This window comes from Lacerta agilis, chromosome 1, assembly GCF_009819535.1.
Source record: "Lacerta agilis isolate rLacAgi1 chromosome 1, rLacAgi1.pri, whole genome shotgun sequence".
In the NCBI taxonomy this organism is placed as follows: domain Eukaryota; kingdom Metazoa; phylum Chordata; class Lepidosauria; order Squamata; family Lacertidae; genus Lacerta; species Lacerta agilis.
Genome location: NC_046312.1, coordinates 32157616 through 32184901, shown reverse-complemented (window position 1 = coordinate 32184901; position 27286 = coordinate 32157616). Strand labels below are relative to the sequence as shown.

General features: G+C 43.0%; 1 protein-coding gene across 1 annotated transcript; it reads left to right on the top strand.

Annotated features, from left to right (window-relative positions):
- The first annotated feature begins 741 nt into the window (after positions 1-741).
- Positions 742-8579, top strand: PSMA6 (proteasome 20S subunit alpha 6). The gene is made up of 7 exons (XM_033143532.1): positions 742-921; positions 1762-1856; positions 2459-2540; positions 3588-3743; positions 5580-5758; positions 7002-7096; positions 8367-8579. Exons 1-7 carry the CDS (start codon positions 846-848, stop codon positions 8422-8424), a joined length of 741 nt encoding a protein of 246 aa, XP_032999423.1. The 5' UTR covers positions 742-845; the 3' UTR covers positions 8425-8579.
- Positions 8580-27286: the final 18707 nt, after the last annotated feature.

Below are 27286 nucleotides of genomic sequence, written 5' to 3'. Positions count from 1 at the left end.
ACCCACTTACTTTAGTATTGCCTGTATTCTCCCAAGTTCTGAGTCCGGCACCTCTGTGACTTGCTGCTGCTGCTGCGGTTTTACTAGAGGCGGTGGAGGACTTTCGGGTTATATACATGCCATTTGCAGGGTCCCACCACATTTTACCATGAAGTTAGCCACCAAGAAAGACACACTAGAGAAGGGTGGTGTGGTTGGTTGGTTTAGTGCTTCTGATTTACATCAATGGGCCACAATGAACAGCCCACAGTACAATATAAGGCATCATTAAAAAGGGACTAACTTTAAATCTCGCCCAGTTACGTTCACTAAAATGGGCACGTACTATGACAGATATTTTGATGGTCCTTTACACTGTGCAGGCGTAAGAAACTGGGAGCGTTATTGCGAGGGATGGGCCTTTTAATCGTCTGCACAGGGCTGGCGGAATAGAAAAGTTTTCCGCAGTGACAGGAGGCGCCCCGCTTGAGCTTCGCGCATCCCTTCAGATAGCGGAGCCAAGGAGACGAAGGAAGCCTCGTCTTTGCGCATGCTCGACGAAAGCCTGGCGGTAGCTGCGTGGGGAGGGGGGGGAACAGCTTTACGCTACTCTCTGGCCCGCGCGATGTTGCTGCGCTTGCGCGTTGTAGACAATGACTAGAGCAAAAGCGGACCGGAAGTAAGTGGGAGACTGATCCGCTCCAGGCGGCAGCCTTCGTCGGCTGCGCCTGCGCGGGAACCTGTGACCCCCGGAAGCATTCCCCGTTGCCCGAACCCCGGCTCCTGGAAGCAGCCCCTTGCATGCTGTGTCCGCAGACTGTCCCCCACCTTCGCCGCTACGACCACTTTTCCTCCTCCCGCTGACCATGTCCCGAGGCTCCAGCGCCGGGTTCGACCGGCATATCACGATCTTCTCCCCTGAGGGGCGCCTCTACCAAGTAGGTGAGTGTCTGGCAGGAACTGCCCCGTCACGGCCCAGGGCCCCTCCTCTCTCCGTTCCCCGCGGCCCCATCGGAGGAAAGGAGCACGGTGAGGGGAGCAGCCGCCCGCTTCCGTGTGTTGGGAAGAGGGAGCACATGATGGATATACGGGGCGCCTCTGCCTCTCCCGTAGCCGCTTGCAGAGGGGAAAGTGCCAGGAACGAGGTAGTAATACTGCTCTCCTCCGTGCAAGGTGCCTGGGCATCTTGTGAAAGGAGGGCAGGGTCGCGCAGCGAAAAAGCTGTCTTTGTTTAAAAGCGAAACCGAAAGGAGTCTGCTGCAAAGGAGAATGCTCCCCAATGCTTGCGAAGGGGGGCATTATTGCTAGCCTTTTCATGATGGAGTTGCACTTGCTGAATATTCCCCTCTCTTAACAACTATTGAAGTTTCAGCGCTCTTGATTTATTTTGCATCAAATCATCCTGTTCGTTGCACATTTACGATAATTGGGACAGGGGAGTGGAACTGGTTTCAGCTTAAAAAACCAAAAGTAACTCCCAGGTGCTTTTGGGAAAACTGAAGTGAAGAGAGAGTGAACCTTATGATTAGCAACAGGACACTCCAGCATTGCAAAGTTAACTCAAGTATCCAGTAGTATGGACAAAAACACATAACTGTGGAATGGGAGAGGTGTAAAACTAGGAGTTTGGTTGTGTCAAATGCTCTTTAATGATTTCAAGCTGTGTAACACTTTCTATAAAGTACTACTGAAGATGAGTAATCAGAGTTTGCATTTGGGAGCTTCTATATGCTACGTAGCATTGTTGTCAAATCTCCTGACTATGTTTAATGTACCATTTAGAGTATGCATTTAAGGCCATAAACCAGGGTGGCCTTACATCAGTAGCTGTTCGTGGAAAGGACTGTGCAGTTATTGTCACACAGAAGAAAGTACCTGTAAGTAGCAGTATCCTGATCTTCTTATTCTTTTTTTATATTATACGCTTGGATAACTTGCTTCCTTGTTGATCCTTAATAATTAACTGCTGTTTATTCTTGTTACTTAAAAGTACCAGAATTCTCTGGAGCATATAAGTAGGTTTATAAAGAATAAGACTTTGAATTCTTGGGAAAACACACTTGGGTAAGGCTACTCCCACTGCAGAGTATCGCAGTCCAGAACGTACAGCCCCAAAGTGGGCACTGGGCATTGCTTTCTTAAATCTTTTGAATGGTGGCCAGATTGATCCTGGTGTCAATCAAAGCCTTATGAAGAGTTCAACCCACCATAGACGAACTCAGTCAACACTTCTCACTCCCATCCCTGACTGGTGACAGCCAGTATTTAGGGGTGAAGAGAAAGAGAAGCTGGTTAGGGTCATTCGGGCTTTCCATTGCACCATCTTATCTTCATCTTAATAGTACTGGACAGTGATGATGTTTGAAGGCAGTGTTAGTGACAATTACACTTTTTAGTTCTTTTTGTTTTCTTAATGTGGAAACCTTCATTTGGCTGAGTAGAATATTGTTTAAAACTATTCTTTGGCTTTCTCCATTAGGACAAGCTACTGGATTCTAGCACAGTGACTCACTTATTCAGAATAACTGAAAACATTGGCTGCGTAATGACAGGAATGACAGGTATAAAAATTAATCACCTGGAGAGCGAATGGATGATGATGTACAATGTTGATATGAAGTCAAAACATAATACTTCTTGTTAATACCCAGTGAATTGTTATGAGCCACAGGAATTTGATTTAGTACTGCCTCTAAAAGTAGGCAAGTCTTACCAATTTCTGAATGCGCAACTTTCTTGTAACCCTGTGCATATTGCACAGATATCCCTGGGAGGGGAGAGGGTGGTATAAATTATTTTATTAATCCAGTCTACTGGAGGTGTAGGAGAAATATTTCAAATTAGTGTTGTATTCAGATTTTAAGTACAGTGGTACTTCGGGTTACAGAAGCTTCAGGTTACAGACGCTTCAGGTTAGACTCCGCTAACCCAGAAATAGTACCTCGGGTTAAGAACTTTGCTTTGGGATGAGAACAGAAATCGGGCGGCGCGGCAGCAGCAGGAGGCCCCATTAGCTAAAGTGGTGCTTCAGGTTAAGAATGATTTCAGGTTAAGAACGGACCTCCAGAACGAATTAAGTACGTAACCAGAGGTACCACTGTACAGTCGTACCTTGGTTCTCGAACTGAATCCATTCTGGAAATCCGTTAGACTTTCAAAAACCAAGGCACGACTTCCAATTGGCTGCAGGAGCTTCCTGCACTCAATTGGAAGCCGCGTTGGACATTTGGCTTCCAAAGAACATTTGCAAATCGGAATACTCACTTCTGGGTTTGCGGCGTTCGGGAGCCAAAATGTTTGATTCACAAGGCATTCGCAAACCAAGGTACAAGCAACTCACAATTTACACGGGAGTTAAATTCCAAGGCACCACGTGTTTAAGTGAAATCACATATATTTGAAACACCATTGAAAAAAGCCTACAAATTCCCAATTCTGCCCCTTTTTGTAATATTTTGGGGTCACTTCCAGGTTTGGCGTGATATGAATGTGCACTCTAGCGCTCATATTGAACATGCGTAAATGGGGAGTTGCCTACAGCTTTTTTTCTTGAAACTACATTGACTACATGAAGCATGGGAATAATTTCAGTTCTTTATTTATGTCAGCTGACAGTAGGTCTCAGGTGCAGAGAGCCCGCTATGAGGCTGCAAACTGGAAGTATAAGTATGGCTATGACATTCCAGTGGACATGCTGTGTAAAAGGATTGCAGATATTTCTCAGGTCTACACACAAAATGCTGAAATGAGGCCTCTTGGTTGCTGTAAGTATATAAAATATAAACAAAGTAACATTTCAGAACTTTTGGGGTGCTAAGGCTGAAATATTGTGCACATGGACATCAGTGGGATACGGCTGAGAAGATGCTTCTTCTGCACGGAGCAGAGTGTAATTCAACCCCATTGTGGTTCTCCGTGGTTCTCATGAATTTTTTTCATGATGGTATTTGAAGGCAATCAATACAGAAACCTGGAAAGCTTAAACCTCACAGGAAAATCCTGATCCCTTTGCCCAGGAGCAGTGTCTTCATCTCACCTACAACCTCATCCCACTGAAGAAGGGAGACAATTTCTCAAACAGATACTCAGGCTTTGTATCTCTGAGGAAAATGGAACCAGGGTCATTCCAATTTGTCACTGATTAGCTGCCTGTAAATTGCACAACAGCACAGTCATAATATTACAAAGGCAATAATTTAATCTGCTGAAGCTGAGTTAGAAGAGAAGCTACAATCTGCTTGTCAAATGAACTGGTGAAAAGAATTTCATGCTGCATCTTAGTATGCATCAAGGTTACTAGGTCCTGTTGCTAGGTGTTTTTTGCTTTAGATTTTGAGACCTAGCAACTAGCATTATCTTAGTCTTCCCTTTATTCAGATTTGCCTTGAGATTATTAGGTTGTGCAACAGATTTGCTTATGTATTGTGCCAATACTACATATTCTACGCAACCTTCTAGTCATGACTGATAGATATGTATTTGAAAAGCATCAAATGAAATCGATTTTAAGTATTTGAGCATTTTTTTTAAAAAAAACCACAACTGTATGCAACTTAGATTTTATGCTTGGAAGTACTTTCAGGGTGACCTGTTTACTGAGAAACTGATTTATTGGAAGTACCTGCTCTTAACGAATCTGGTTTCAGGTAATATTGTTGCAAGACACTCTGAAAGGAAGTTCCATGTAATGCAGTTACATTTTTCTCAATCTCTACTTTTGAATAATATTGGATTGCAATGCAAGAGTTTGTTTTGGTTTTGTTCCTATCCCTTTTTCAGATTTTGAAGTTGGCATTTTAAGAAAAACGTATTGTGAAAAAGGGAATATATTTCAAATTACGTTCTAAAATAGCAAACAGTTTCACCTTTAAAATTTGGCATCATGGGGTTTAGGTCCTGCAAAATAAACAATCAAATTTAAGAAGCAGACGACCCTTTCTCTAGTGATTCAGTGCAGCATTGGGCCTGCAATCTAATGCAATTAATGAATTGTGTGTTGTGCAGATATAGGTGAGCCATTTGTTAATGAGTTGTGCATGGAGGTGTACAGTCCTTGGCTGGCCAAGCTAAAAACTAGTCCCCATCTGTCATGCTACTTCCCGACACCATTTCTGAAGGGAAAGCTATCGGGGAACATGCCAACTTGAATGCAGTGCCACTCAACAACCCCCCCCCCCCCAATGCCTTTCCTGAAAAGAGGCAAAGAAACCAGTACTATTAGGTGCTGCTTGAAGGCGCCCCAAACCCTTTAAAAGGAGCAGTAATCAACCTTCCCCCTGTCCACTTTTGCTGCTCTGGAGCCTCCTTTTCTGAAGTTCTTTGACAATGCAGTTGCCAAACAACCCCCAGACTTCATCCGAACTCTGAAGCTCAGAGGTTTGTGAAAATCATCAAGCAACTGTCTGGACAATTCTCCACCTACCTCTGAGCTTGCCAGAGATCTTGTTGCACACTGTCCATGGGAAGTGGATTTGTTGAAGTGGAATGCTGCATGTTTTGCCTGTTAGAGTAATAAGAGATTGACTAGAGTAGAATGAAGCCATTGAATGAGAAAGGAGAATTCCACTCATTTTTTTTAAAAAAACATTATTTTCCCAAAGGCATGATTTTGATTGGCATTGATGAAGAAAACAATCCTCAGGTATACAAGTGTGATCCAGCAGGATACTACTGTGGGTTTAAGGCTACAGCTGCAGGAGTCAAACAGACAGAATCAACTAGCTTTCTTGAAAAGAAAGTGAAGAAAAAATTGGATTGGACATTTGAACAGACTGTGGAGGTAAGTCAAATGTACATCAAATTTTGTTTGGCATCAAAGAGGTGGACAGTCATTATTTGAGTTTGATGGGGGACAGTGATATACATTCGCCCCTCTAGTTCTTCCGTGTGGTTATTGTCAAAATGTTTGCTTAACATTTCACAAGTCTGCTCTGCAAAAGCCAAAAAATCCCACCCCCAACTGCCTGTTTAATTTCATGCCTTAAGTTGCTGGTACTTTAATTTTAGTTGTGGCACTGGGGAGCAGAGGACAGTTGAAATCACTGGCCGAAAAGTACTTGTCCTAGTAAGTGGGGTGCCTACTGATAAAGGCCTAATTTTTCTTGCACATTCCTAGGTATCCACTTTCTGCAACAATGCCTGTGTAGTTGGCTTATTGGGTAGGCAGTAATGCTAAACCAGTGTCCTAGTCTCGAAGTTAGTGGTTTCTGCTTTGCAACCTATTCATAAAGTCATAATAGTAAGAACAAATATATGAAGCTGCCTCAAACCGAATGAAACCATTGATCCATCTAGTTTAGTACTGTCTTCATTGACTGGCAGCAATTCTTTCAGGCGGGCCATTCTGTCTGCATAATCTTCTAAAATCCTTTTGGGGTGGTGTAGGGAAGAGGGAATGGGGAAAGCTTTCCCCACATTTTCAATGTGTCTCTGCCTCCCACCATCCCTCGTTCTTACATCTCTGCACTGGCATCACAGTTGTTGCATGTGTGTATTGAGCAATAGATTGGTGGGGCTGATACTCAGTGACATTAATTTTTTAAGAATTTTGTGCTTCAGATGCCCACTTCTTTCTAGACTGATCTTGCCTTCGTCAAATACTGCTTTGACAACTTATATTAGCAACATGCAACCTTCAAACAGTTTGACTTCACCCCACAAAGGCTCACTCCTTCTCTCAACTATAGTGGCTACTCTAAAATTGGAAAGTAATAATTTTAATAAAGTTGCTGTACACTGCAGTGTCGGACTTTTAGCTTTGAATGTTGCTAGAAACACAGCTGTCTTAACAAATCCCAACTGCAAGGAATGACTGCCAGCATAGTCCTCTTCACAGCTCCTCAACAGAGAAGTTTAAAGTGTGCTAGAACTCTGCAGCATTTGAAATATTCTTAATTCAGCTTTGCATGAAGAGGGCATATATTTAACAGAAGAGAAAGATAAGTTTTGAATGTCAAAGTAGTATTTTTAATTTAGGTTTTATATGCTGTGTTTCTAATGTCTCCTATATATTTCAATTCTAGACAGCAATAACCTGCCTCTCTACTGTTTTGTCCATTGACTTCAAACCTTCTGAAATAGAAGTAGGAGTTGTCACACTTGATAATCCTAAATTCAGGTAAAGAGTGAATGCAGAACTTTTCCTTTTTGCTTATGCACAACTAAATTTCATTCTCTTAATGGGAAAGTTTAGGTGTGACCTCAGGGTTCCATCCAGTGTGATCATCCTGTTGGCACAAGGGCTACTGCTTGCACAAGGCATATTCCACTGCATCCTTTTCCCCATGCACCTCTCAGATCTGTTTTGGTGGTTTTCCCAACCTTCGAGAACAGATTGGAGGGACTGGAAGAGGAGAGGGAGGGGAAGTCCTGTTGTGCAGGCAAAAGTGCTTGTGCGTATAGGGTGACTTCCTTGAATAAACCCTCATCCCTTGCACTGGAGTTCCAGAGCATTTCATTTTACTGTATACGATTGCATAGATAAGTACACGTGCCTGTAACTGCTATTTGGGATGTGGCCAAGTACTTAGGGAGCTGCTGTGTTCCTTGCATATTTCACTTCCTAGGGTATGCGTTGTTTATACACGCTACTAAATTCACCCACTGGCTCAGAACTGGAGTATAACAGGGTTTAAAGAGATTATTATCATCCTTGAATTAGCAGTGGGAGATTGTCAAGAGAAAAGTCTCGCAATGCCAGCGTCATGAGTGGTAACAATATAAGGGCATCTGTCGAGAGAATCTGCAGCCTTGAACCAGGTATAGCATGGTGCTCCATTAACAGAAACACCAGCACTTCCCCTTGTTTTAATTTATTATCCTTGGTACACAGAACTGACTCCTTACTATTGACAGTTTCTTGGTGTGTTGAACACTAGTCACTAAGAGCAAGAAAAAAGTGGCTGATTAGTGCTTTGAAGGGCAGCAGTTTTCATAGCTTACTAGACGGCCATAATTTGTAGCTGCCACTGGCCTTGCTTCTCTCCTGTCTTGGGGAAGAGCAGGATATCAGTAGAAATCCCACTGGGCTTCAGAGATGCTTGGAAGTAGCAAGCCTCCTGCTTCATAGCACCATGAAGCCCAGGGCAGTTGCAGGGATAAGCTGCTGTCCTTCTCCCAGACTTGGGAGATTGGTAAGGCGGCTCATCCTTGTGATTGTGCTAGGCTTCAGAAAAGCTTGGCAGCTGCTGTGAAGCAAACCCCAAAGCTAGAGACTAAACCAAAAGAAACAAAATAAGTAAAACCTCAGAGGTACCAGAAAACGGTTTTATAAAATGTGCATGTTTTGATCAAGGCTTTCAAGAGCACAAAAACAGATTTCTATTATGTATTTAACAGAGCTATTTAAGACGCAAAACTAATAGTTTCCATTGTTTTCATTCTTTTAGGATCCTTACAGAAGCAGAGATTGATACACACCTTGTCGCTTTAGCAGAGAGAGATTAGCTCTATTTAGAATTCCTAATTCCTAATTCTGTGACTTCGGGCCAGAATGTCTGGTGAAAACCAACTTGTTAATGGCTCTGGATTATGGGCTAAAAATGGAATGCTCACTATCTGATGTATTTTACTCTGTACGAATAAAATGGTGGTTTTGGAAAGCTTTGTCATTTCTTCATTGCTCAACAATTAACCTTCTTACATCAGTTGCTGTGTTTAGATTTACAGTGTTTTATGAGCACTTCCACAGTAACCACAAGTAACAGTTTTGAGAAAAGGTGTTTTGTTTTGTTTTCTAATTTTAAATGTTAAAATCGTCCAAATAGAGTGACATGCAAAATATAATAATAACAATGTGAACCTTTATGTATAGTAAGCGTTCAATAAAGCCATATTTGGTTGTATTAAAATCTGAATTAAGAGATAAGGTTCTGAGCTTTTCAGAGAATCATCAAAGTAATTAACAGGTTCTTCCTTGAGGAGGAATGAACTTAATATATTTTACTGGTTTGCATTTTATTTGTGAGTTTCCACTGCTATCTTGCATTTCCAAAGGAAAATCTTTAGATAATTGTTCCATCCTGGTACAAGTCCGTAACTCGAGATATTTACTCAAGGCAAAAACGTAACCAAAATAGGCTGCAATAAATCTTTTCTATTATGATTTTAGGACTGCAGTGAACTACCAAAAAAAAAAAGGTTTCACACCACACCTTCACCCCTAAACTGCCTTCATTCCTTTTTTAACCATGTAGCTTTAGGAAGTTACGTATAATGTGAGAATCGCCACGTTACAATATTTGGTCCTAATAAAGGATTTAATTTACTGACCCTGTCAAGTTTCACTGACATGAACCTTCACAGCTACCAGTTTTTATTATCATTTTACGGCAAGTCTTCTTTTCAAAGCCACTTAATGCAAATCTTGTCAGTCAGGGTGTGGTTGCTTTTGAATCTTTTAGAAATGTATGGTATGAACTATGCTGACTGACAGGAAACCAAACGGACACTACAGTTATATACATGTTTTTAGTGAAGTATAAAAGTCTATACTGCGATAAAGCAGTTCTCGGTGTTTCAGATGTATGGCATTAATTTGGTTTCAGAATATACAAAAGCAAGTTCTGTAGCACCTTAAAAGCTGAACAAATTTAGTAAGTGTTAAAACTTTACAGTTACCAATATGTAACCATATTTGATTACTGTTAATAAGGCAAATAAAACAACTTCAAATGCATAACGTGTGAATCACAGATGGAACTATCTTATAACCACAAGATGCTTAACTCAACCCTGCAGTTTATTCATACCTTTATTCCAACCTGGACCCAAATAATTAAAACCATATTTTCCCCTTGTTTATTTTGTCAAGTGACTTAAGTTTTGCCGTATCAGTACTGTTTTCCATGTTTTCTTTAGTCATTCAAAAGATTTTTTTCCCTTCAATTTTTGCTTTAATTGCTTTCCAATTCTCTTTAGCTGAACCAGGAGGCCCCGATCTTTGTTATTGCAGCTGCTATTTCTTAACAACAAGCAGTTTTTAAGGAAGTCCACTATTTTTATGAACGGCACAGTTCTCAAGTTTACTTACGTGTTAAAAAAACCTATATGTTAATAAGTGAGTCTTTAAATAAGTGGATGGTGCAGTCCTACTTTGAAGTAAGTATATTGATTGCTAAGGGGCTTACTCTCAAGAGAATAGGTTTGCAGTTAAAGTATCACTGTCGTCCCTGTCCCCCTGCCCAGTTTATCTGTGATAAACCCAAGGATACTGTTCAAACCTAAAACAGTAATTTAAGTATATGCAATTTTACCAAAGCTAATCGCCCCATCCTTGTTTTTTGTTTTGCCCCATTAATATTGCTTTCTCTTAGTAATAGGATAGGATGGTGTTTCCTGCTTGGCAGGGGGTTGGACTGGATGGCCCTTGTGGTCTCTTCCAACTCTGATTCTATGATTCTAGGTAGCAACCACAATTTTCTCTCTTGTATACGCTGGCTTTTCCCAAGTGTATTTCGTTAAAGCTCTTAACTTCTACAGTCCTGTTACACGTCATCCACACAGCAATGTATTTCTGAACTGCATTCAGAACATGGAACTACTGGCCTGTTATCCAGGTATTCATTTCCACTCATTTTTCCTTCTTCCTCCACTTCTTAATCTCTCCTGCTATTGTAACAGCTTGAGGCAATTGTGAGCTACACTGTTATCTGTGTTACAGAGAGATGCTGAAGTAGAAATAACCCTTCATCCTAAGTGAACAGTACACAGTTCTAGTATTCAATGAGCAATACAAAAACCTGAAATATGAAGTGTATTGCTCAGCATTATCTGTGCTTCTTCACACACTTGTTTAATGTGGACAGTACTGTAAGTTTCCTGTACCTCCGCTAATTCTCTTCTCCAAATGTGGTTCTGTAAATCACCCTTTGTTTGACACCTATATAGAATTCACAAGTGGCAATTAAATGTTGCTGTCCAACCAGTTTATCTAGTGTGTAGCTTGTGTGTGTATAAAATGATGAAAGCTGCTCATTTGGCTGATCCTAGCCTTCGTAATTCTGCTCAGAGCAGTTTGCTTTTTGAGAGGATTAAAAAAGATTTTTTTAAAAAAAAATCCTAGGAGTCAAAAGAGCAGCATTAATCAGTCTGGAAGAATGTTTTCCATTAAAAATCCAGTGTATATGAAACTCAACCTAGTTTTGCAATTTTTGCCTACTTATCGAGCAGCAACAACCCATGGTTAAATGTTGCATTTCTGATTAGAGCCTGGAGGGAATTCCCACGTTCAATTTGTTTAAGCATTCCTGTCCTAATCATGAGCTTTGGGCATAAAGTTTGCAGTTAGGCTAGAACACACAGGTTTAGCTTGTTTAGAAGGAAGCAACATCGTTGATTTGAAACTTAGATCAGTTTTGCAAGTAGCACAACTTGGTTTTTATTCATTAAAGTATGTTGTGCAACAGTGATTTGGGGGGGGGGGAGAGCATACTATCCCTAAGTAATAGTTTTTTCTTGCAGCATAATGGGAGCCTAGTTGGGTTTTAGGGCCCCACAGTTTGCTGTAATTCATTCTATAGTACTGTATATGTGAAAATACAGGGTTTTATCCAACGAAGTCCATTAGTGAAAGGACTTCCACATGCGCAACAGGACTTCCTCACCCTCCATGTCCCCACAAACCTGTTCTGGGTTCCCCCGTAACCTTCTGGAGCAGATGTTGGAGTTGTGGGGGGCAAGCAAGAAAATAAAGGGGAGTCCTGCTGTTACATGTGGAATTCCATGCACTAATGGGATGGCTTCATTAGAAACAACTCGTAGCTACTGTCATACCTTTTAAAATTCCGTTGCAATGTTGTGGGATCGTAAACACATTCATTAACCTAATAAGTTTTATGAATGTACAGTACTAGTCGTGCATACTTAAATCTTAATGCCAGTATGAAAAGACTACTCTTGTTTGTCTCCAGCCTTAAATGGAGCCGAGTTCTGCCTGTGCTGCAATAAACTGCTGCATCTCATATTTCGTACACCCACACTGTGGCCTCTGTTTGGACAAAAGGAAACCAAATTTTAATCAAGCGATCAAAGCTAACTTATAAACAAGACACTTCTGCCAGCTTTCACTTTACATCCAGGCTCTTAGCACATCTGGGAAAGACATAGGCCTTTCTTACTGTTCTTGACTTGATGACAGCAGTGTCCACAACTGTAATGGAAATGACAAATCATATTTGTCTCTTGTTCCATTCTCTCATCTCTGCCATGATTTAAGGCAAGGGATAGGAAACATGCGTCATGTTGTTAGACTACAGCTCCTATTATCACTCACCATTGCTCCTGTTGGCTGGAGCTGATGGAATCCAAAGAGCCACAAGTTCCCAAAATTGAACAGATAATTTACTGTGGCTTAGCAAGAAGCTCAAGGAAAGGCTACGGGCAGTAAAAGCCAACATGGTGCCCACCAAATGTTGGATTCCGACTCCCATCAGCCCCAGCCAGCATGGCCCATGGTCAGGGAGGATGGGACTTGTAGCCTTACAACATCTGGAGGGTACCATGCAGTGTACCACCCCATGCAGTGGATAGGTGTGAAGCAACTACTAAACAATGAATCAACATTTGCACTCTCATCTCCACAAATACTGGACTGGAAAGATCTCCACATGCCCAAACCCTCCATTTTCTGGGTTATCCTGGAATGGTGGTGCAGTGAGAGAATCCCAGGTGTGTGACCATGACCTGCTGCCCACAGAATAACCTGCCCAGGCAAATTCAAATTTGGCTGCATTTGTATTTCCCTCCATTAATTAATTTATATTACTTATAGCTCACTTTTCATTTAATCCCAGAACAGGGAACAAATAAACAGAGAAAAACAGCCACATATAAATATCACAAAATCATTCTAGTTAGGCCCCAAGACCAACAAATTAACAATTCTCTCATAAGGCAACCAAAACTAAAACGACAAAAATCAAAATGTCCAATTTAATCAAAAACCTAAATAGAAAAGAACCACGAGACTTTCAGACAGATTTAGCAACCAATGGTCCTAGCAACACTTCCCACCTGTTTATTTCACTTAGGACAGTCCACTCCTCCTCTGTCTCTCACTTAAAGAGGGCCCCACTCTGTGATTTCTGAGCAACTGAACAGCTTTCACCACCACCACCCACTTTCCAACCCATTCAAGCTCTAACCCTGAGTGGTATGTATAGTTGCCTACAAATGTCCAAAGCAAGAAAAACCTCTTCCCTTGTCCACAGAAGCAACAGGGCAAAACACAGAAACACACAAAAGAGAGGATAGCAATAAGCCACATCTCTCCCCTTCCTCACTCCTGAGGAAACTCATATGTCTGAAGGTCAGTAAGGCTGCCAGGGAGGGGTGTTGAAGTGGATTGGCTGACATCTCCCATCTTTCCTCTCCTTACCAGTCAGCACAAACATTGAGTAATCCTCAATGAGCGCTTGTTACGTCCCAGTTTGTTTTTCAGGAATGTTGTGGGCCAAGCTGGGATGTTCCTTGGTACCTGGCCTGCAGTGCAGGAAAGAGTAAGCTGCCTTTCTCAGTATTGACATTAAGGACAGGCATATTTGGGGATCTGTCAATTAAAATATGACACTGATTAAGCGCTATACAAATTGACGTAGGAAAACAAACAAACAAAAACAGTAGATTTAAGTGCTCTGCCATCGTGGCACAACACTTTCACTTAAAAAAAAAGCACACACAAAACAAAAACAGACTTTTTTTCACTTAGGAAAGTGTTAGGAAAATGCATGGAAAAGTGTGGAATGAATGAATGAATGAAGACCCCGCCACCAGCAAACAAGGAAGAATGCAGAATGAATGCTCCCTGTTGTACAACTTGCTTGCCTGGCAAGCAAATCAGAATGAAGGCTCAATAAAGAGCAGATATAATATCCACATTAAATTCTGTGCAAGCACATCAGAACAATTGCTCCATAAGCAGATCATCTAGAGGAGCTCCCAGTCTATTACAGAGATTGGCATCAACCTGTCTCTTGCAGGGGCAGATTTTCAGCTGTACCCTCATATAGGGGAGTGGCTATGGGATGAGGGTTTAACCCATACCACCTATTGATGTGAGCCACTCCTTCACAGGGTTGTCCAACAGTCAGACTGGGTGGTACATACTGTCAGCAGTTTTGCTAACAGCAACAACTGACTCGTACCTAACTTCTTTATGCCACACCATCACAAGCACTCAACAAATTTCAGACCTGTTTTACACTCAGCTCTTTTTACCTGTGTCAGCAAAATACTATGTGTTAACAACTCAGAAATGTCTTCAGATCAGTGGGACCTTCCCCCATGGGTGACCCATTTTGCCCATCTAGTTTGAAATCAAGCCTTGCAGGCAAAGTTACCATCCTTCGCAAGCCCCCCAAACCTGGTCATGGCAGCTTATGAGGTGCATTGCACAGGGTTATGCAAGATTCAACCATCACTGTGTCTTTTACCTGCTCCATCGCTAATGTCTTGTGTCTTGTTTAGTTGGTGTTAGTTACAGCAATGGTTATACTTCATATCTGTATCTGAAAAGCCTACAAGTCAGAACTTATTTTTCTGAACTCCACCCAGAGCTGTTTGCTGAGCCTATTACTTCTACAACTGTAAAAGATTTAGACCCTACTCTGCTTCCGTGTGGCGACTGGCACTGTGAGCAATTTATTTGTATTGGTGTATTGTCGTAGTGTTTATATTGTTGTATTTGTATCATTATTTATTTCAAAATGAATAAAAATCATTTCTAAAAAAAAAGGTACTGTGAGCAAGAGCCAACCTTCCACTGCATACGTATCTTATATCAGTTTCCCAACAAAATGTGACATCAGGTATAGCGTAGGTGGGCACCAAAATGGCCTCATGGGCCAAATTAGGCCTGATTAGGTCCATGAGGTGACAGTTCCCCACCACTGCAATAGATCACAAGGCATTCTAAAGTAGCCTTCAAAATGGCATACTTTTGAACTCTTTTGCCATTCCCCTTGTTTTATTTCCTTAATAGTGTTTTATTTATTCATTTATGAGTCACAACTCAACCGCTGTATAGTACTGTGCCCAGTTCTGGGTCCTGCATTTCAAAGAAGGATGTAAACAAAATGGTTGCTGTCCTCTGAACCTCTTCCGAAGATGGTCAGGAGAATAGAAAACAAGCCTTGGGACAAACCACCCACAACTCCCGCCTGTGTTGCAAGCCTACCATTACTTTAGTTCTAGTTCTTCTGTTAGGACCAGTTCTGATGCAACTGTTTGGAATAATTCCCACAGAAATGCATACCTGGAAAAAGGGCTCAGTGAAGTAGGTCATCACGCAGTTTGCCTCATTAGCTGGCTCAAACTACAGCTCACAACATATTCCAGCCTAGCACAAGTTGTATGACTGACCAGTTCCAACAAACCATCGTCAACACACACTAACTCATGGGATGGAGTACAGTACCCCATGTATTTGGGTGAGGAAGCTTTGCAATGGGTCTGCCCAAAACCAGGAAGAAGTGAACAACAGAGCAGCAACCAACATAAGCAGCTAGGACTTGCGACCCAGGCAAGATTAAAGTTCCAACTAGATCCTATTGTACTATGGAGGGAACTACCGTATTGGCATGAATATAAGCTGTACTTTTTTCCAAATTCCAACCTTGAAAAGTTAAAGTGTGGCTTAAATTCTCGACCTTACAAAAATTGGCTTTTATGATATTTTAGGATTTTCTTTTACATTTGCCATTTACGGGTGTGAGTGGCTGTGGAATTTTCAGGGAGCGGTTTATATTCGGGTATTGTCTTTTCCCCCATCTCCCCCCCCCCGAAATTTAAAGGTGTGGCTTATTTGCAGGTGCAGCTTATATTTGAGCCGATACGGTATATCCGGGGAGGGAAGCTTCAACTACAGATCAGACATGTTTCTTTAAGAGGCTCTGGAGGTGTATACTCAGTTCTGACTAAGCTTGGTCAGAACTGAATATACACTTCCAGAGTTAACACTAAATACATTGCTTCTGGTAAATGAGCCACCACAGCCGCTGGAGGACCATGAAAATTTATGTCGTGGGCTTTTTAGAATCATCTACCCATGCACTATTTGAAACCAAAGGGGTGCATTGGTTTCCAGATGTGAATTTTTTTTCCAGCTCTCCTACCCTACTAATATACAGTGGTACCTCAGGTTATAGACGCTTCAGGTTACAGATGCTTCAGGTTACAGACTCTACAAACCCAGAAATAATGCTTTAGGTTAAGAACTTTGCTTCAGGATAAGAACAGAAATCATGCTCTGGCAGCGCAGCAGCAGCGGGAGACCCCATTAGCTAAAGTGGTGCTTCAGGTTAAGAACAGTTTCAGGTTAAGAACAGACCTGCAGAACGAATTCAGTTCTTCACCCGAGGTACCGCTGTATACACAATATATGCAGATCCAACGGCCTGTTAGTATAATGAACTATAAACATTATCAAACACTCAAATTCCTTAATTTTCTGCTCTGCCCCACCTTCTCTACCTGTCCATCCTCTTTTGAGGGAATTGTTGGGGCTATTTGTAGTTTACCATTATATTATTTTAATCTCTATTTCTAACCTACCCTTCTTCCAAAGAAGCTCAAAGTGGAGCACAAGGTTTTGCACAACCTTCACCTCACAAGAATATTGGGGGGTAGGCATGGGTGTGGCCAAGGGGGGTGGGGGCAGCTGCCCCCCAAATAAATCAAAATCAATACAAAACAAAATGAATATGAAGTTCTGCCCCCCTAACAAAAGCCCCCCTCCCAACAAAAATCCTGGCTATGCCCATGGGGGTAGGTTAGGCTGAGAGATGGTGACAGACAGACCCAAAGTCACCCAGTGAGCTTCATGGCTGACTTGGGTCTTATTTTTCTTCGTTCAGTAATCTTACCACTGATTCCTCCTAGGTTTTCAAGAAGCACTATCACACCAGAGGGCTTCCTGCAGGCCCAGCACATCATAGGCCCTCTGCTGATACTGGCTTAGCTGCTCTGACATCACAGAAAAAACTTGGGTACAGTGAACTAGTCAGCTTACTTCTTTATTTGGACCACACAAAAATATTTCACTCTAACTTACAGGGTCTACATACACCTTCTGTTCACATTAAATGCCAGTAGCATCTATTTACACTTGGGACTTTCCAATAACACCTTGCTAGTGCATATACTGTAAATTAAATCTTCTTGGAGCCTTTTGCTAAGAATAAGAGATACCTGCTGCTTACAAAGTAGGATATTACAGGTACATCAGCAATGGCTCTCAGTCTGATGAAATACTGACTATCTTCTTAATCTTTTTCTTGAGAACTGACCAAAAATGCTGCAAGAATTTTGTCCTAAACCTCCAGAGTAACAGCTGCAACACCAAAGAGGAAAATGTAATGGCATTTTGCCTGAAGAAAATTTTATTGCACTATAATGTCAAAGTGATTGAATTTCTTCAAGAGTCAGCACTGAAGAGGAGGAAGGAAGCCATGTCCTGGGAATTCCCTAGTTCAGCAAAGGCCTAGTTCTCACAAAGAGCAGAGCAAGGGAAGGGATGTGGCTCACATAATTTAATGTTCTCCCACAGCCAAAGAAATCCCTGCACATAGAAAACTAAGATGTCAGGGAGAACAACAGACAATGCCTCTTCTCCTTACAAAGTTTGACCACTAATAGTACTTGGACATCTTCTGCAGCCCCTCCTCCTCTGACCAACTGTTACCAACACCTTCATAGCTATTTCATTAACTAAGTAAAGGTAAGGGACCCTGACAGTTGAGTCCAGTCGCAAATGACTCTGGGGTTGCGGCGCTCATCTCACTTTACAGGCCGAGGGAGCCGGGATTTGTCTGCTTCCGCTGACAGTTTTTCTGGGTCATGTGGCCAGCATGACTAACCCTCTTCTGGCGAAGCCAGAGCAACGCACAGAAATGACATTTACCTTCCCACTGGAGCGATACCTATTTATCTACTTGCACTGCGTGCTTTCAAACTGCTAGGTAGGCAGGAGCTGGGACCAAACAACGGGAGCTCCCCCTGTTGCAGGGCCTTGAACCGCCAACCTTCCAATCAGCGAGTCCAAGCAGCACAGTGATTTAAACCACAGCGCCACCCATGTCCCTATTTCATTAACTACAGCCCCATAAAATGGCTACCAAATCCCGTTTCTCTGAGGTGGAACTTTATGTCTGTGGGACCCTGTGTTATATGTAAGCCTGGAAAACCACACGTTTTGGTGGTCATTGGTGCTTGTTATGAAGACCCTCCGTTTACAGACTGAGTGGCTTCCAAATGTTATGACCTGCCACGTGGAGCAACGCCACTTGGAGGCTTTTCCCAGTGACTCGTGCTATGCCTTAGGGTAGCAGAAGAAATGGACAGCAAAATGCCAAATGGGCTGTATCCAATGCTGCAGCTGCACTCCTACAACATACTTCTGTGTACACAGTGGGAGTCCTTCTTCCTTTCCTATAGGGGCCAAGGCCCCCTTTGGGCTCCCCCATAAAATATTCAAGGCCAGACCCGCCCCCCAAGTTAATGGGCATTGCCATTCAAATGGTGTGTGCATACCGCATCTTGTGATTGATTATGCAGGGTGGGGCGTACCTGCCCCGCCCCAATATTTTATTCAAGTTGGCACCGCTGTCCTCTCCAGCCCTCTTCACCCCCCCCCAAAAAATTGCTTTCTTCCCCCGTTCTGTTGATGGAAAGCTAACTGTCAGTTGAGCAACACCATTAGACCCAACCCTTTCAAATCTAGTTCACTCTGCCATAGGACACATGATTTGCATGTACTGGGTCCTAGGTTTAGTTCCTAGAATTAAAGAGACCAGGAAGAGCCAGTGCTTGCCAGTCAGAGCAATCAGCACTTGGCTCAATGGCCAAATAGTCTGACTTGGTATAAGGCAGCCTCCTATGTTCCTATGACTTAGCCTAGGGTGGGCACACTTCATGTTTGAGGAATCTAGTTTTGCCATATTTCAAAAAGTAAATACCAGGACACCCCAAAAGTTGCCGAGCTTTTTATAGGAAGACCAAATATGCCCCCAAAATGTGATTTTTCAATTGACTTGCCACTTTTTCGATTGACTTGACAAAGTGTCACCTTTCTGAAATTCCCCCTGGATGTCAATTCTGGATGTATGGCAACCCTAACTTTACATTTTTGTAAGTAAGTAAGTAAGTAAGTAAGTAAGTAAGTAAGTAAGTAAGTAAAACCTTGATCCAATAATAAGAGCCAGGTTCAAAAGGTGGACACGGAAAATAAAAGAACTTGGTTCATTTGAACAGTTGCTGGGAAATGGGATTTGATTCAATGTCTAGAACTAAACTGACCTTGCAGTTCTTGGACACAAAAATCCATTCCTAGTCACCCCATGCTTTCACGATTTTAGCCGTCTGATTTGAAGGATGGCAGTCAGAATCTCCTACTGCAAATAACCCAGAAATCTACCAGGAGACAGCAATCTACTCTCTGCCCATCCCGACCATTAAAATAGGTAGCACATTCTCAAACTACAAGCGCAAAGTTGATGGTATGTAGGGCTTTTTTCAGCAGCAATGGGAGCAACCCATGGGTAGGCTGTGTGTTCCTTCCATCCCATTGGAATGGGACTGTTTCACAGGCCATTTCCTGTATGATCTTCTGCTTCTGTTTCCAAGGGACTTTTGCACCCATTTTCTTTCCCTTTGTCTGTTGTGTGTCATATTCATTCCTCAAGGAGGAAGGAGGAAGAAGAGTGAGATGAGTGCCTTTGAAAGTTACCCTGAGGTAATGCAAAATGTAGCCACTGGGGCAGGACATTTCAGAGTGGCAGAAACACCAACTACTAATCTCCACCTTCCTTTCTTTTTTAATGGTCAAGAATGACCTTTTGTTGCACTTGTGAAAATCTCTAAGGGTCCTGTCCTACTGGAATAAAGGGTGGACAATTCTGCAGCACCTAATCATTGCTGTTCAGCTTTAAGGTGCCCTAGTGGGATGTGGCAGTTCGAATCCCCACAACGGGGTGAGCTCCCGTTGCTCGGTCCCTGCTCCTGCCAACCTAGCAGTTCGAAAGCACATCAAAGTGCAAGTAGATAAATAGATACCGCTCTGGCGGGAAGGTAAACGGTGTTTCCGTGCGCTGCTCTGGTTTGCCAGAAGGGGCTTCGTCATGCTGGCCACATGACCCGGAAGCTGTACGCCGACTTCCTCGGCCAATAAAGCGAGATGAGCGCCGCAACCCCAGAGACAGTTGTCCTTGACTGGACCTAATGGTCAGGTCAGTGGGATGTGGTAGGATGGGTCATTCTTTCCATGTCCAATCTTCTCCTACAGGATGAAATGGGAGGAGGCAAACTACATGGAATGCTCTTCCAGGGAAGCCCACCTGGCACCAATCTTGGCATTGTTTTTATTTATTTACTTACTACATTGATATCCCACCTTTCGTCCCAGGATCTCAAGATGCAGTAGGATTCCAGTAGGATTCCACAGTAGGATTCCTCCACTCGTTGTTTACAGAAGCATTATGAAAATCGCATCCCATTCCTACAAGCTCCAAATCCTGTACGCAGAGAACCAGATTTTGCCAGAGATAGCTAAATACACCAACATAAACAAACACTCTTCTGGCAGTTTTGTATATTTTGCTGCATTGTTTGTGGCTGTACCAACCAGTTCTGCATAGCAATCTCTAAAGATCAGATGGACTGTGAGGAAAAGAAAGGGAGCAATTCACTGTGGAGCAGTTTTGGAAATTCCCAACATTAACTGCATTCCATCTAACGGCTTGTTTCCTCTGCGATTGGCGTCTATCTTACTCCCCTGATCCAAAGTTGTTACTAAGAGAGATAAACACATTCTATGAAGCCATTTGGAGAGATTTCAATCAGAGATGGTTTTAATTGATTTATTGAGCAGTTTCATTGCTAGAAAACCTTGCAAGCTAAGGCTCCCGTTTGTCAAATATGATATTCCCCACCCTCCCCAAGATAGGTCAGCTTTTTGCTTCATCAACAGTAGTGATGATGAATGCTTGATGCTGTGGTACCTAAAAGGCTAGATATTTTTTGTTGTGGCTTGAACTCGGCATACCAAAATGCAGCTTAAGAAAGCTCACACATAAACACCAAAAGATTAATGGGACAGAACAACACACACAGTCTGAACAACTTTGGTTATTATTTTTAGGATCACCAGTTGTTGCTCCTGACAATCAAGTGATCCATGATCCATAATCCCTGACTCACTTTGCATACTACTGTTTTTAAGGTTCCAAAATACCTCTTGCTTTAAGGCAGGGGTAGCCAATACAGTGCCCTTTAGAAGTAGTTGTGGACTACAACTCCCATATCCCAAATAGCCAGGGATACTTTAAAGGAACCATTCTTCATTTCTGGAGCAGCTCAGTTCTGTAGTTTTAATTTAGATTTAGAACTATCTACCCTATCCTCAAGTCTTAAGGTAACAGTGCTGTGGTTTGTGCATAATCCAAGTTTATGAGGAAGGTCACCACAATTCCCATTTTACAGATGAAGAACTGTGTGTGACTTACACCAAGTGCCAAGGGAATTTTTACAGCTGACCAAGGATTGGAACTCAGATATTGTAAGGGCCTCTATTAATAACCACTTCCATACTGTCCTCTGGGTGTGCTGGTACATCTGCAGATAATGTGTCTTGAGGCAACGGTGAGAAGGCCAATACTGACTACAGTGGTGCCCCGCTAGACAAATGCCTCGCTAGACGAAAAACTCGCTAGATGAAGGCATTCGTCTAGCGGAAGGCTGCCCCGCAAGACAAATTTGTCTATGGGGCTGCCTCGCAAGACGATTTTTTTTTTTGTCTAGCGAAAACCGCGGTTTGCATTGCCGCTTCGCTAGACGAAAAACCTGCTAGACGAAAAAACTCACAGAACAAATTATTTTCGTCTAGCGGGGCACCACTGTACTGACCACTGTGTGCAAAAACTCTGTAGAGAGTTCTGGTGTGACAAGAACTTTCCCATGACGGCTTCAACATGGCCCTCACAGCTGGATGTCAAGAGTGTGCAGAGGACCCCACACTGGAAGCAGCTAAGAAAATGACCTCTCATGAGTCAAATGCTATTCTATCATTAGGGTGACCACTAAGGCCCTGGGCTGGATCTTTGTCCAAGTATTGCTTCTCATGCAGGAGTTAAGAATAACTGAACTATCCAAAAGCCACAATTCTACACAACTGTCCTTATATTCGGTCGGTCTGATCATCCTACCTGTCATTCGGAGTAGGGGGTATTTTTCTCAAATGCCCTTATGCCCGCAGCATGCCGAAGGGAAGTGGCTGAAACCCAGGGGTACAGCATCTGCTTTTCATGCCAGAGGTCTCAGGTTGAATCCCTGGCATCTCCAGGTAGGGCTGGGAAGGACTTCTGGTCTACAACCCTGGTGAGTCCCTGTGTGTCAGGGAAGAGCAGGGATAGGGAACCTTTTCAGACTCAATATAAGGCAGTATAAGGCAGTCAAAGCTCAGCATTCTGGAATGTCTTCTTCCATTTTTATCTGGTACTCCAAGCTGGAAAAGAAGTAAAAGCCAACAGAGCAGCACTGTCAGCTGGATTCCCTCCAAAGAACAGGGGCTTACTGGTACAGAATCACTCCAGTGGTGCTTGACAGCTGCCCTTTTCGGCTAGCTCCTTTCCACCCTTACCTGCTCTGCTAATGGAACTGGAAGCCAGCCAAGAAGGGAAGGGCAGCCTTCAGACTACAACAGTACGCACAGAAACAGTGAGTGAGAAACAGTAGCTGCCCATGGGTGGGAAAAATGCATCGCTTCCTAATGGATCTCAACACTGGCAATGATGTCATATTGAAAGAGGAAAGCCTTGTCCTACTTACTGCTGCAATTCCTGTTATTACTATCGATCCCAGGAACTTATTTTAGTATTAGGGGCTCCACCTTTGCCCGCTCTGCTTGCTAACTCCACCTCCCTCCCTTGCCAACTCCCCATGCTTTACACATCACCCCCAAACAACATAGCTCCTTCCACCCCACAGCCACCTCCCACAGCTCATATTACCCCCATGCTAACTCCCCATATCTCCTTCCAACCTCATACATACTTCCCACCTGTCAATCCTCCTGAGGGGGTTTGAAGGAGATTGGCAGGGCTGGGTGTGAGTTTCCACCTGGCCATCAGTTTGCCAACCCCACCTGAAGTGAGGTTTAGTGTGTGTGTGTGTGTGTGTGTGTGTGTGTGTTCACGTGCATTTCACAGTGCAGCTGCTCTGTGAATTACCTCTCCCCTCTGTAGGCTGGGTAAAGGGTCCTCCCACCCCTCTATTGAACCTTGCTGCAGGCACATTTAATGGAAGGTTCAACACCACCACCACCCATTGTACAGCTTGCTTGGGCCGGGCTGCTGTTCCTCATGCTGCAGTTGGCATGGCTACCTGCTGATGGGCACGCAAATTGCAGAGCGTGATGACATATTACATTCTTATGTACTTAGGAGGATATTTCCTTGTAAGGGAAATCTTGTTCACTAGCTAACAACTGACACTGAGATCATATTAATGGCAAACTAGTATGTATATTAGAGAAGGTGGGAGGGTTATCATGCTAAAACTTTCCAGGAAAAAATTGTTAACCCATATCTTTTGTTCTTTGATCCCCCCCCCCCCCCCGAAGCAATTAGAGTGGCCTATGATGACGATTTGAGAATTGGACAGATCATCTCAAGTATCAAATCCTTTGTCCTCACTTCAGTATCCACTACAGGAATACAGTGTCTGGCCCTTGTGACTGTGCCAATAACTGTAGTGTATATCAATGTTTCTTCCACAATTATAATGGCAGAATTATTCACAGGAAACAATACTTTACATTCCAATAGTAGTGGTCGTAGTCGTAGTACAGTAGTAGTAAACATTCTTGCAAAGTGTTGCATCGGAAACAAGGGTAACCAATATCGTGGCCTTCAGAAGTTGTTGGACCACATCTCCCATCATCCCCGACCACAAGCCATGTTGGCTGGAGCTGATGGGAGTTGTAGTCCAACAATACCTGAAGAATTCCATGTTGGCTGCCCCTGCATCAGAACAGCCAATCTTTTTCAAAAGTACTAATTACACAGTTATTGAAAGTTTCCTGTGATCCTACTTCTTCTTGACAAAGTTCCCAGCTTTAGCATCCTGTTCTCTTTGGCAAACTGTTGTTGCCAATTGTGACTTCCCTTCTGGAAGTTGTGGGGCAGCTTGCTTAGGATTTCCTTGTTGCCTGGCATTGCAGCTGGTATTCACTTTAGCCTTTTTAGCAACACAGATCCATTCTCCACATCTTTTTTTTACTCGCCTTTTTTTTTTTTTTGGCAGAACAAGAGCATGTTTGGTCTACTCAGCCATCACTGCAAAATAAATGGGGCCGTACTAGGATATTGCATATCAACATGCTCAAGTGGTGGTTTTTTGTGTTTTTGTTTTTTTAAGGTTTGGCTGAAGAGCAAACGCTCCAAAGAGTCTGGCAGTCAAGTTGGCACAATTCCAAAGCCAGTAAAACAGACCTTTCTTTGTGCTTGCTCCAGATTAACTGCAAACAGCTTTAATACCAGTGCCAGACTTAAGTGTTCAAAATATTATGTAGCTGGCTTTAAGAAACATGGTGCGGGTGGGGTGGAGGAAACTCCCAGGACTTTTAATGCCATATTAAGATGTGGTTTTCTGAGAGCTCTTTTGCCATTTGATTGGACTCAGGCTTCCTTTGCCTGCTCTATGCACGCAGCAGAAGGAAGTGGTGGGAATCCTGAGTACAGTAGATGGCACCATTTCAGACTACAGAGAGGGGAGCCTGTTTCAAATGTTTCCCCCATATAAAATCAACTCCCTGCAAGTAAAAATTACACAGCAGGAGAGAGGTCCTCTGTTGTTGTAGTACTGATTTCTATTGCAGGGTGTTCTCACAAAAGGGAACATTCAAAAATCTTCTTCTATACTTATTTATACCCCTCCTTTTTCCCTGACAGGAGTTAAGGCAACTAACAGATAAAAATAAGAACATTTTTTAAAATAAAAAACCCTATCACTAAAAAGCAAGTAAGCATTGATAGAATTAAACACACACACACACACACACACACACACACAAACACACACTAAAAACAGCACAGCACCAGCCCTTTCATTAAAAGCAGTCAGTTCCCAAAAGCTTGTTGGAACAAGAAAGTTTTCACCTGCTGGAAGGACAACAAGGATAGAGCCAGTCTAACTTCTCTAGTAGGGAGGATGTTCCAAAGTGTGGGAGCATCCACTAAGAAGGTTGTTTCCTGCATCTCCACCAAGAATGCCTGTGAGGGTGGAGAGACTAAGAGAAGGCCCTCCCTCCCCCAGAGATCTCAAGACTCAGGCAGGTTCATATAAGTGAATATGGTCTTTCAAGTAGCTTGGACCTAAGCCATATAAGGCTTTATAGGTGATAACCAGCACTTTGACTTGTGCCTGGAAACAGATTGGGAGTCAGTTCAGCTGTTGTAGCAAGGGAGCCGTATGTTTCCTATAGCCAGCCATGGTCAACAATCTGGCTGCATCTCTTTGAGCTAGTTGAAGTTTCTGAGCACATTTCAAAGGCAGCACATGTCACGGACTGGCTGGATGCAGAGGAGTGGGGCAGTCACCATCTGGAGAACCCCCAAGGGAATTCCCAGGGAAGAAGGCTCAGAGCCAGGAGATTGGTGGCTGGATGATGAAAAGTGGTCAGGGTTTAGTGGGCAGGGAGAGGCTGGGACAGGGAGCAGTCCAGAAATCCAAGGCAGGAGAGGAGGGGGCCAGGAGACGGAGATGAGGCACGCTGCTGAAGAATGCAGGAAGCCCCCCTCCTTCCTGCTGCAAACAGGTCCCTACGCCCTGTTCTCCAAGAATATGTAGAGGAATGAAGAGGACAGAGCAACAAGAGAGTAGACAAAAGAGCTTGAGGTTGCTTGGGAAGGACCTGGGGGAGAGGAGTCTTAGGGAGCGGTGGGAAAGCAGGGACCTTCAGTCCTCACACCTGCCTCATTGGGGCAGGACCTACTGGCAAGAGTTGCTGTGATCACTAGGCCTGCACTGTTTTGGTTTCTTTGAATAAAGAGCTAACTTCACTAACCTACTCCTGACAGCATGTTACAGTAATCCACACGGGATGTAACTAAGGCATGTGTCACTTGTGACCACTCTTATTCCCCTACCCACTGTAAGGACTGATTCAGCCCACTCTCACCCTAAGGAATTCTTCCACATCATTCCATTGCATGTGCCAATGATGTATTTAGGTAGTGTCTCTTGCCCACCCTTCACCTCAAGGTGGAGTGCAACAATATAATAGTACACTCTTAAACCTGTTAAAACAATTTACACCAGACCAATAGAGTGGTTCTGAAAAATATGTATCTTACCTATCAAATTTAATAGTACCTATCAAATATAATAGTACACTCTTAAAACCAGTTAAAACAATTTACACCAGACCAATAGAGTGGTTCTGAAAAATATGTATCTCACCTATCAAACACCAGGATAAGAAGATGTGTCTTCAGCATGCAATGGAAACCATTGTTATGAGGTTTTTCTTTTGGAGGGGAGATGAATGCCTTAGCTTCCTTCTAACTCTTGGAATAGTCAGGCTTGCTTCCTGGTGAGGTGATAGCCTGGGAGATGGGCCATTAAGAGGAACAAAGGAAAGGGCTCCTTGCAAATGGTTGACAAATGGGTGGGGTCCCCTCCCTCAACTCACAGGTAATTAGAAGGTCAAAGGCAGGGTTGAAAGGAGATAGCTGAATGATGTGAACTAGAAGCTGGAAGAAAAGATGCAAACTGGGAATACAGAGAGTGTCAGAGTGATTGAGTGAGTTCTGTTTGAACCCAAGGCTATGGGGGAAGAGAGACCCTCCCAGGGCATTAATGCTGGGAACCCGCTCAGGTTGTATATACAGCATGTGTAAATTAACCATATTTATTTTAGAAAATTTAAACTGATAAGAATACAAGGAGCATGGCATGATTGGAATAGTCATCAACACTGACTATTGGCCACATTGGCTGAGGATGATGGGAACTGTGGTCCAACAACATTTGAAGGGTATCACATTCATTACTACTCAGTGTCTCTCTCTCTCCACTCTCACTCTCCAGTAAAACCAGTGAGAAGTCTTCAAATCACAAATGAACAATTCTTTCATGAAAACCTGACTTCCCCATCCTTTAGATTTATTTCTTAAATGCTGTGCAGCTTCCTGACCCTTCGGGACACAGAGAAGATTCTAAAAATCGGTCTCTCTTGATGCCATCAACGCTTGGCAAAGCAGGTGTCTCTGTGCCGACAACAGTTCTGTGTGTGATTAGCAGCTGTTCTCTGCATGAG